The sequence below is a fragment of the Epinephelus moara genome, chromosome 8, assembly GCF_006386435.1.
Source record: "Epinephelus moara isolate mb chromosome 8, YSFRI_EMoa_1.0, whole genome shotgun sequence".
Taxonomy (NCBI): domain Eukaryota; kingdom Metazoa; phylum Chordata; class Actinopteri; order Perciformes; family Serranidae; genus Epinephelus; species Epinephelus moara.
The window spans coordinates 45,405,565-45,415,915 of record NC_065513.1 but is presented as its reverse complement, the minus strand read 5'-3'; the positions used below and the strand labels follow the sequence as shown (position 1 = coordinate 45,415,915).

The 10,351-nt window shown below is 49.6% G+C and overlaps 1 protein-coding gene across 1 annotated transcript in view; it reads right to left on the bottom strand.

Annotated features, from left to right (window-relative positions):
* The window catches only part of LOC126394672 (FSD1-like protein), a 31,328-nt gene that overhangs the window by 8,723 nt on the left and 12,254 nt on the right, over positions 1-10,351 (bottom strand). Inside the window, exons 2-5 of the mRNA XM_050051666.1 lie at positions 8,524-8,619; positions 8,290-8,421; positions 8,058-8,159; positions 7,878-7,900 (exon numbers count right to left, since the gene is read on the bottom strand). Of these exons, the coding sequence (XP_049907623.1) occupies positions 7,878-7,900; positions 8,058-8,159; positions 8,290-8,421; positions 8,524-8,619 (353 nt within the window). The remainder of the gene's footprint in view (positions 1-7,877; positions 7,901-8,057; positions 8,160-8,289; positions 8,422-8,523; positions 8,620-10,351) is intronic.

The following is a 10,351-nucleotide window of genomic DNA, read 5'->3' as shown; positions in this document are numbered from 1 at the left end:
TAAGATCTAATAAAACAAGTACAGAGACGAGTCCTTCGTCTGAAGCAATCAGAAGGTCATTTGTAATTTTAACTAGTGCTGTCTCAGTGCTATGATGCACTCTAAATCCTGACTGAAATTCCTCAAAAGCTATATTGTTACTTTGTTGGTGACGGAAGTGTTTCCGCTCCCTCTCCCAGCATAGGTGTGCTCTGTTGTAGCTTGTTTAAAGTTAGCACCAGCGTGTCCGCTACAGCTAACTTATTTTATGTTGCGGCAACTTATAGTTGTACCTGTTTTGTTTAAAAGTTTACAGGGGCAAGCTACCTTTGTTGATAATGACGACTTGGTGATGGCAGTGTTTTCGCTCCTTCTCACAGCATAGATGTGTCTTGTTATATCTTGTTATATATTATTATATCAATCAATCAATCAATTTTATTTATAAAGCCCAATATCACAAATCACAATTTGCCTTATCTGGGTTAGCAACAGTGCTTCCACTTAGGCTAACTTGATTTATTTTGAGCTAAGTGAATTATTGGTAACGACTCGGTCGTACCTAGGCTGTTTTTTAGTTACAGCAATACCTATTTGGAATTGACTTTGTTCTATAATTAGCAGCAGCGTTACTGCTTGAGCTAATTTACCTGCACCACTAAACATCTTTGGTTGTTCTGGTTTCTTGTTGCAACCTTTGTTGGTGAGGACAGTGTTTTCGCTCCCACTCCCAGCAGACGTTGTTCATTGTGTGTTGTTTTCATATTTGGCAGCCGCCATTATGATGAACACTCATTTTTGTACCGCCTGCATGGCTCCTCTGCAGCCTGAGGACGGTCACTAACCTCAGCCCAAAGCTTGGCCCCAACCCAGCCTAGCCTAGGATGACATCCTCTTGACGGCAGCTTCAGCCACTGAATTTGGGGAATATGAGACAGACACGGTCCCTCATGACATGGTCTCCCATGCCTCAGAAGCGGGCTCCCGTTCCTCGACCCACAGCTCAGGTGAGGGCTCAGAGAGTAGTTCCATGGGGGCCATCATTCATACGGGCCTGGCTCGTCTGCAGCTTGATGTACCACAAGCCCGGCTGCCTCTGGCAAGTGCTTTTTTCAGGCGTGGTCCAACCCCAGCCACCTTTACTGTGCCTCCTTCAGAGGAATACCTGAAGGAATTGCATGCATGTTGGAGTGATTCTAGAGCCCTCTCTCATACAACGTCTGATGGCCAAACCCTGGCAGCCATGCAAGATGCAGCCAAGTTTGGCTTTGGCCGCATGCCGGCTATTGAGCCAACGGTGGCCACGCGTATTGTCTCCCCTGATGAAGCCCTTAGGCTGAATGCCAGGTGCCCTTCACCCCAGTGTCGCATCACAGATCACCTGCTGTCCAAGACCTATGACGCAGCAGATCGCATGGGCCGAATAGGGAAGTCCATGTCACACCTTATGCTCGCCCTCTCATCCTCCCTACAGGAGGCTATGCTGGACACTTCGGCTCATAATTTTAGTGATGCGTCCCTGCAGGCTTTTGCCCTTATGTCCAGGGAGCTGGGGCAGGTAATGTCCACACTGGTTCAGGCCCGTCGCCAAGTTTGGCTGGCTCAGTCACCCCTCACAAAGGCATGCAGGAGGACCCTCCGCAGTGTTCTGGTGGAACCGGGGGAGTTGTTTGGGTCGGCTGCTCTGGAGGCACTAGAGCGGACGGTCCAAGCCAGACAGACCAGGCAGCAGCTCTCAGGTCTACACAGGAGTGTGCCTCCCCCCGCTAGACTGAGAGAGTCTTCAGCTGCCCTGCAGCACTGCTCTCAGTCACAGGATTATCCCGATGGCCACCAGAGCGCCCAGTGCAGCGACCCGCTCAACGGGCAGCCCAGGACTTTCAGGTCCCCGATTGACAGCCCTCCCGACAACCTAGGGCTTTGGAGGTTAACCGACGCCCCCCCAGGGCCTCCAGAGTCCGGGGGGCCAGGAACTGAGGCCCCGGGCCGGTCGTCGGCTGCTTTTCCCAGCAGCTCAGTTATTGGGCGGCTTACACCCCGGATCCCTGGGTGGTCTCCACTCTAGCCCAGGGGTACAAACTGCAGTTTCAACGCTGGCCCCCAGCCTTCAGCCGGGTCAAAATGACCACCTTAAGCACCCCGGCAAAAGCCCTAACCGTAAAATAGGACCTGTCTGCCCTGCTGGTCAAGGGTGCCATCGAGCCAGTAGATCCCCTGTCACAGCCCGGGGGATACTACTCAACATACTTTCTTGTGGAAAAGAAAGATGGCAGACTTCGCCCCGTCCTCGATCTAAGGGGACTCAACAGGTTCCTGAAGGTCATGCCTTTCCACATGCTCAGCACAGCAAAGGTTCTGCATGTGATTGCCAGAGCGGAGTGGTTTATGTCCATCACCCTGAAGGATACCTATTTTCATGTCCCCATCATGCCTCACCACAGGCAATTCCTTCATTTTGCCTTTCAAGGCCACCACTTTCAGCTCAGGGTGCTTCCTTTTGGCCTCTCCCTCTCCCCACGGGTGTTCACCAGATGTGTGGCTGCAGCCCTCTCGTCCCTGCAGTCGCAGGGCATGAAAATCCTCCCATATCTGGATGACTGGCTGGTGCGTGCACCGTCCCAGTCTCAGGTTGCTCAGGATACAGCTGCGCTTTTAGCCCACATGGCCTGGCTGGGTCTCACAGTGAACCCCAAGAAGAGCTGCCTAGTCCCCTCCCAGAGCACCACCTTCCTGGGTGTGGCTCTAGACACTGTCACCATGAAAGCCTGTCTGTCTTCTCAGCGGGTGGACGACATCCTCTGCCTCCTACCCCTTTTCCGAGGAGGAAAGTAGTTGCCCTACATGCAGTTTCTGCGCCTCCTGGGCAAGTTGATGGTTGCCGCAACTGTGGTTCCCTTGGGCTTGCTGTCACTACGCCCCCTTCAAAGATGGCTGAACAGCTTTCATCTAGACGCCAAGTGGTACAGGCACAGGAAGATCAGGGTGTCGCGGTGATGCCTCCTCGCCTTGTCCCTGTGGTGGGAGAGGGTATTCATGTTGCAGGGCATGCCCATGGGCTCTGTTCTGCCCCATCGGGGACCGTCACGACCGATGCCTCCCTCTCAGGATGGGAAACAATGTGGCAGAACAGAACAGCTTGAGGACAGTGGTCTGCTCGAGTCCGCACGGACCATGTCAACGTGCTAGAGCTACGGGCTGTACCCCTAACGCTCGAGCACTTTCTCCCATACCTGAGGGGGAGACATGTGCTTGTGCAGTGGGACAACATCACAACCATCTCCCACATAAATCATCAAGGGGGCACCAGGTCTGCGCAGTTGCTGCAGGTGACCTGGGGCTTTTTAACTTAGGCAGCCCCCCGGCTAGCCAGCCTGAGAGCAATGTCTCTTCCAGGGAAGCAGGACAAGGTAGCAGACTTCCTCTCCCGCTGCAAGCCTTGCCCGGGGGAGTGGTGGATTCACCCGGAGGTGGTCCGCAGCATCTGGGACCTCTTCAGCAGGGCAAAAGTGGATCTTTTCGCCTCAGAGGGGACAACCCATTGTCCCCTGTGCTTCTCCTGGACAGAGGAGACCAGCTCTCTGGGACAGGATGCCCTCGCACACGAGTGGCCAGAGGGTCTCCTCTATGCCTTCCCACTGGTCCCTCTAACCCCTAACCCTATGGCAACACTTCAGAGGGTTCTTCAACAGGGCTGCTTCTGGTGGCCCCCTTTTGGCCGGGACGGACGTGGTTTCCTCTGCTGCACAGGCTGTGTTGCAGCTCACTATGGTGCCTCCCTGACAGGAAAGATCTCCTGTCTCAGCTAGGGGGACAGGTTTGGCATCCTGACCCTTGCCGCCTTCAACTGTGGGTTTGGCCTCTGCAGGGCCCGACCCACTGCTGAGTGAGTGTATAGACACCGTTCATAATACTGTTCTGAACACCAGGGCACCGTCTACGTAAAGGTAAAAGGTAAAGTTCCACTGATTGTCACACACCTGAGTGTGTGAAATTTGTTCTCCGCATTTGACCCATCCCCTGAGGGAGCGGTGAGCAGCAGCGGTGCCGTGCTCAGGAATCACGTGGTGATCTAACCCCCCAATTCCAACCCCTGATGCTGAGTGCCAAGCAGGGAGGCAATGGGTCCCATTTTTATAGTCTTTGGTATGACCCTGGGCGCAGTATGAGAACAAGTGGCAGCTGTTCTCTGCTTGGTGTTCAAGCAGGGACGAGGACCCTGTGCACTGCTCTGTGCCTACCATTCTGGAGTTCTTACAATCTCTCCTGGATGGCGGTCGGTCCCCCTCTACCCTGAAGGCGTACGTAGCCGCTATTTCGTCTCAACATGTGCGAGTCGATAACAACACGGTGGGGTGCCACAGGCTGGTGTCCCTCTTTTCGAAGGGGGCTCTGAGACTACGTCCCCCACAAATGCCGAGAGCTCCAGCATGGGATCTGTCCTTGGTGCTGGATGCTCTATGCTTGCCTCCCTTTGAGACACTGGCACAGGCAGGACTGAGATGGTTGTCTGCAAAGACTGCCTTCCTCCTCGCCATCTCTTCAGCAAAGCGTGTAGGGGAGCTTCATGCTTTGTCAGTCAGTGGTTCTTGTCTAAGATGGAATTCGGATGGCTCAGGGGTCACCTTATGGCCGAATACTGCATTCCTGCCTAAGGTTTTGTCGAGCCTGCACCTCAATCGGCCCATCCAGCTGGTGCGGTTTGACCCACCAGATGGGGAAGGGGACGACAAGTTGGAGCGCTTAGACCCTGTGCTGGCTCTGAGAGCATATGTGGATGGTACCGCTAGTATACACCTGTCAAACAAGCTTGAATGAGTTATGTACTTGGCTTTCCTCGTGACTCTGTTGGTATGGGTCATCCAGTGCTTATGCACCGCCTCTGGCAGTCAAAAAGGATAAAAAAGAACTAAAGTTACGGTTCTATGAATCCTGGATGAGTGTTCAGTCATTCAGAATCCTCGTGGCTTCGCGAGAAGATTCTGCAAGAACAGATCCTCTGATGACACTGGAAGATATAGCCTGTCTGGGGTCATCCTTCAGTGACCATTGCCGCTGTTTACATCCCACCACATGCCGACACAGACGTTGCTTTGGAGGAACTCCACGGCGCGATCACCCGGCAGGAGACACGACAGCCGGACACGGCGCTGGTCATCGCGGGAGACTTTAACCGGGCGAACCTGAAAAAGCTTTTGCCTAAACTCCAACAGCATATCCAGTTCGGAACCCGTGGAGTAAACACGCTGGACCACTGCTACACCCCCTTCCGCAATGGTTACAGAGCCCTCCCCCGTCCGGCTTTTGGCAAATCCGATCACTGTTCGATCCTGCTCGTCCCCGCCTACAGGCAGAGGCTGAAACGGGAAGCCCCGTCTACAGGACGGTGCATCGCTGGACGGACCAATCAGAAGCCATCCTCCAGGATTGTTTTGACAACACTGACTGGGATGCATTCAAGGCTGCAGGAAATCTGAATGACTACACTGACACTGTCACTAGCTACATCAGTAAGTGTACAGAGGAGGTTGTCCCCATGAGAAAAGTGAAAACCATGCCTAACCAGAAACCATGGCTGAATGCTGAAGTACGGTCAGCTCTCCATACCCGGCTTGTGGCCTACAAATCTGGTTCTCAAGAGGAGTATAAAAAGGCAAAATACGCTCTCATGGCAACCATNCTGAATGCTGAAGTACGGTCAGCTCTCCATACCCGGCTTGTGGCCTACAAATCTGGTTCTCAAGAGGAGTATAAAAAGGCAAAATACGCTCTCATGGCAACCATCAGACGGGCAAAGAGGGAGTACGGTCAGAAAACGGAGTCCAAGCTCGTTACTACCAACCCGAGACATCTATGGTGTGGACTCCGGGCTATAACTGACTATAAGGGAAATTCCATCCATACCCCACAAATAACACCCACCCTCCCGGATGAACTTAACATGTTCTATGCCAGGTTTGACTCCTCTGTCACGCCCACCAGCACAACTGGCCCCTCCCTCCCTACCACCCATGCGGGAGAGCAGACCCCCCCTCAACCCCCCTCCGACGCAGAGCAGGACCGTCCTTTCACCATCACCGAGGCTGACGTCCGCCGCTCCTTCCGCCGGATCAACCCACGTAAGGCAGCTGGTCCGGATGGCATACCTGGACGGGTCCTGAAAGCCTGCGCCCACCAGCTGGCGGGGGTGTTCACGGGTATATTCAATGAGTCACTCTCCCTCAGAACTGTTCCAACTTGTTTTAAGTCCAGCACTATCATTCCCATCCCCAAACAGCAGAAGGTGACCAGTCTCAATGACTGGCGCCCCATAGCCCTAACCCCTATAGCCAGTAAGTGCTTTGAGGGACTGGTGAAAGCACAAATATGTTCCTTGCTCCCCCCCACCCTGGACCCCTTGCAGTTTGCTTATCGCACCAATAGAAGCACAGAGGACGCCATAAACCACGTCCTCTACATTGCACTCTCCCACCTGGAGGGCCGAAACACTTATGTGAGGATGCTATTTGTTGATTACAGCAGCGCGTTCAACACTATAGTTCCACCTAGGCTCGTCGGGAAGCTCCGGGACCTGGGCCTGCCCACAGCCCTGTGTGACCTGATCCTGGACTTCCTGACGGGCCGCCCCCAGGTGGTGAGAGTGGGCAACTGCACGTCCTCCTCACTGAGCCTGAGTACCGGAGCACCACAGGGCTGTGTCCTCAGTCCGCTCCTGTACTCTCTCTACACCCATGACTGTGTGGCCTCTCATCCATCCACCACCATCGTGAAATTCGCGGATGACACGGTGGTGGTGGGGCTGATCACCGGGGATGACGAGACGGCATACAGAGAGGCAGTGGTCAACCTGGGGAAGCGCTGTGAGGAGGACCGCCTCCTGACGAACGTCTCCAAGACTAAGGAGGTCATCATCGATTTCAGGCGGGGAAGGGACCCACATCTTCCTCTCACCATCAAAGGAGAAGCGGTGGAGAGGGTGGAGTCCTTTAAGTACCTAGGCGTACACATCCATGAGAAGCTGAAGTGGGAAGTCCACACAACTGCGGTGGTTGCCAAGGCACAACAACGCCTACATGGACTAAGGCGGCTTAAGAAGTTTGGCCTGAGTCCCCACACCACCAGGGCCTTCTACCGAGGAACAATCGAGAGCCTGCTGACAAGCAGTCTCACCAGCTGGTATGGGAACTGCACCGCAAAAGACCGCAAGGCCCTCAGTAGGGTGGTGAGCTCAGCCGTGCGGATCACTGGGTGCACACTACCCAGCTTGGAGGAGCTGTACAATCAGCGGTGCCTCAGGAAGTCCCAGAGGATTATCAAGGACCCCACTCATCCCCACAACTACTTATACAAGGTACTACCCTCAGGGAGGAGATATGAACATATCAAGACCAAGACTGACAGAAGGAAAAATAGTTTTTTTCCTCAGGCCATGAGACTGCTCAACAAATGAACTCTTCGACATCATGACTGTATATTGCCTTGAGTTTTTAACTGTTTTAATTAGTTTTTTAACATACCTGCTTTTATCCCTTATTATTTTTATTCTAGTATCATTATTATGTATTGTGTTTTTAAACCACGGAGCAAAGACCCAACATAAGTTTTTCACAGTGTATGTACTTGTACATTATCTTGTGACAATAAAGCATCTTGATCTTGATCTTGATCAGGGGGTCACAGGTGACTTTGTTGGTATAACTACTCGACCTGCGCATGTGCAAGATGGAGTCATTCAGTGCTTATGCACCTCCTCTGGCGGTCATCCAGGATTCATAGAACCGTAGTTACATACGTAACTTTAATTTTCTCTCAAAATAAAATGAATATATATGTAAAAACAAATATAAACAAACATCTGCACACATATGTTTATGTATAAACTTTTTAAATGTTGAACAAACCTTTCTTTGATTTGTTTTGCAGCCTGGAAAACAAACAGATAAAATATTTAATAATTATTTAGAATGATAAAATTAATGATTTAAAGTTTCCAAATAATTTTGCATTCATGAGTGTATTTTTGTTTGTGTTTGTTAATGTTCGTTGTTTTGACTTGAACTGATGATTTTGTCCTGTCGTACCTTGAGGAATTCTTCTTCGCTGGTGATGGTCAGTGTTTGATTTGCAAATTCGAGCAATTCTTCACACGACTGCAGAGCGAATGTTCCCGCTGACAGCTGCTTCTGAAACATCAGACAGGAAGTCAGACGGTGACTGTTTGTCACATAAATAAAATCAAAACGTTCATTATTTTTCTTCTTTAAATTCATGTGAGAAAATAAAAACCTTTTTTTTAAACATCAGGAAACTGACCTGAAGCTCTGCATCTTTCCTCTGCTTCTCCTCTTCAATGACACTGCGAAGCCACGCCCCTCTCTCTTCCAGGGCAGAGCTTAACTTTTCCAGCTCCGCCTCCAGCTCTGACATCACCTTACATGACTCTTCCTGATTGGACAAAGTTCACTTTAATTATTTTATTTCTCTTATCGTAACTTTTCCTTCCTAAGCCCCTCCCCTCTGCTCCCTCTCAGCCAATCAGCCGCTGACCTGCAGGCCTGTGCGTGTGTTGTCAAGTGTTTCCAGGAAGTTTTGGAGCTCTTCATTCTTATTGGTCAACGTGCCAATGATCCTGCTCAGAGCTTCCTGTTTAACAAGAAAACAACAGTGTAATCAGAGTACTGCGGCATTTTTACAGTGTAATCAGAGTACTGCGGTATTTTTACAGTGTAATCAGAGTACTGCAGTATTTTTAAAGTGTAATCAGAGTACTGCGGTATTAATACAGTGTAATCAGAGTACTGTGGCATTTTTACTGTGTAATCAGAGTACTGCGGCATTTGTACAGCATAATCAGAGTATTACAGTATTTTTTACAATGTAATCGGAGTACTGCAGTATTTGTACAATGTAATCAGAGTACTGCGGGATTTGCACAGTGCAATCAGAGTACTGCAGCATTTTTACAGTGTAATCAGAGTACTGCGGTATTTGTACAGTGTAATCAGAGTACTGCGGCATTTTTACTGTGTAATCAGAGTACTGCAGTATTTATACAGTGTTAACAGAGTACTGCGGTATTTATACAGTGTAAACAGAGTACTGCGGTATTTATACAATGTTAACAGAGTGCTGCAGTATTTATACAATGTAATCAGAGTACTGTGGGATTTGCACAGTGCAATCAGAGTACTGCGGCATTTTTACAGTGTAATCAGAGTACTGCAGTATTTATACAGTGTTAACAGAGTACTGCGGTATTTATACAGTGTAAACAGAGTACTGTGGTATTTATACAGTGTAAACAGAGTACTGCGGTATTTTTACAGTGTAATCAGAACACTGCTGTATTTTTACAGTGTAATCAGAGTACTGCGGTACTTTTAGTGTAATCAGAGTACTGTGGTATTTTTACAGTGTACTCAGAGGACTGCAGTATTTATACAATGTTAACAGAGTGCTGCAGTATTTATACAGTGTAAACAGAGTACTGCGGTATTTATACAGTGTAATCAGATTACTGCTCTATTTTTACAGTATAATCAGTACTGCGGTACTTTTAGTGTAATCAGAGTACTGCGCTACTTTTAGTGTAATCGGAGTACTGTGGTATTTTTACAGTGTAATCCGAGTACTGCAATATTTTTACAGTATAATCAGAGTATTAAAGTATATTTTACAATGTAATCAGAGTACTGCGGTATTTTCACAAGGCAATCAGAGTATTACAGTATTTTTACAGTGTAATCAGAGTACTGCTGTATTTTTAGTCTAATCGGAGTCCTGTGGTATTTTTTAAAGTGTAATCAGAGTATTACAGTCTTTTTTATAGTGTAATCACAGTACTGCTGTATTTTTAGTCTAATCGGAGTTCTGTGGTATTTTTACAGTATAATCAGAGTATTACAGTCTTTTTTACAGTGTAATCACAGTACTGTGGTATTTTTACAGGGTACTGCAGTATTTTTACAGGGTAATCAGAGTATTACAATATTTTTTACAGTGTAATCTGAGTACTGCAGTATTTTTAGCATAATCAGCGTATTACAGTATTTTTAGGGGTTTTTTAGGGACTGTTCATTACTTATGGGGGGCTGAGGAGAGACCGATGTTTTCGGCTGAGGGGTGGAGCTTCCAGATTTAAATGGAAGAGGGGTTTGGACCACATGGGGGTGGCAGTAGCTCAGTCCATAGGGACTTGGGTTGGGAACCGGAGGGTCGCCTGTTCAAGTCCCCGTCCAGACCAAATATGGAGTGTGGACTGGTAGCTGGAGAGGTGCCAGTTCACCTCCTGGGCACTGCCGAGGTGCCCCTGAGCAAGGCACCGAACCCCCCAACCGCTCGGAGCGCCTGTCATGGGCAGCCCACTCTGACATCT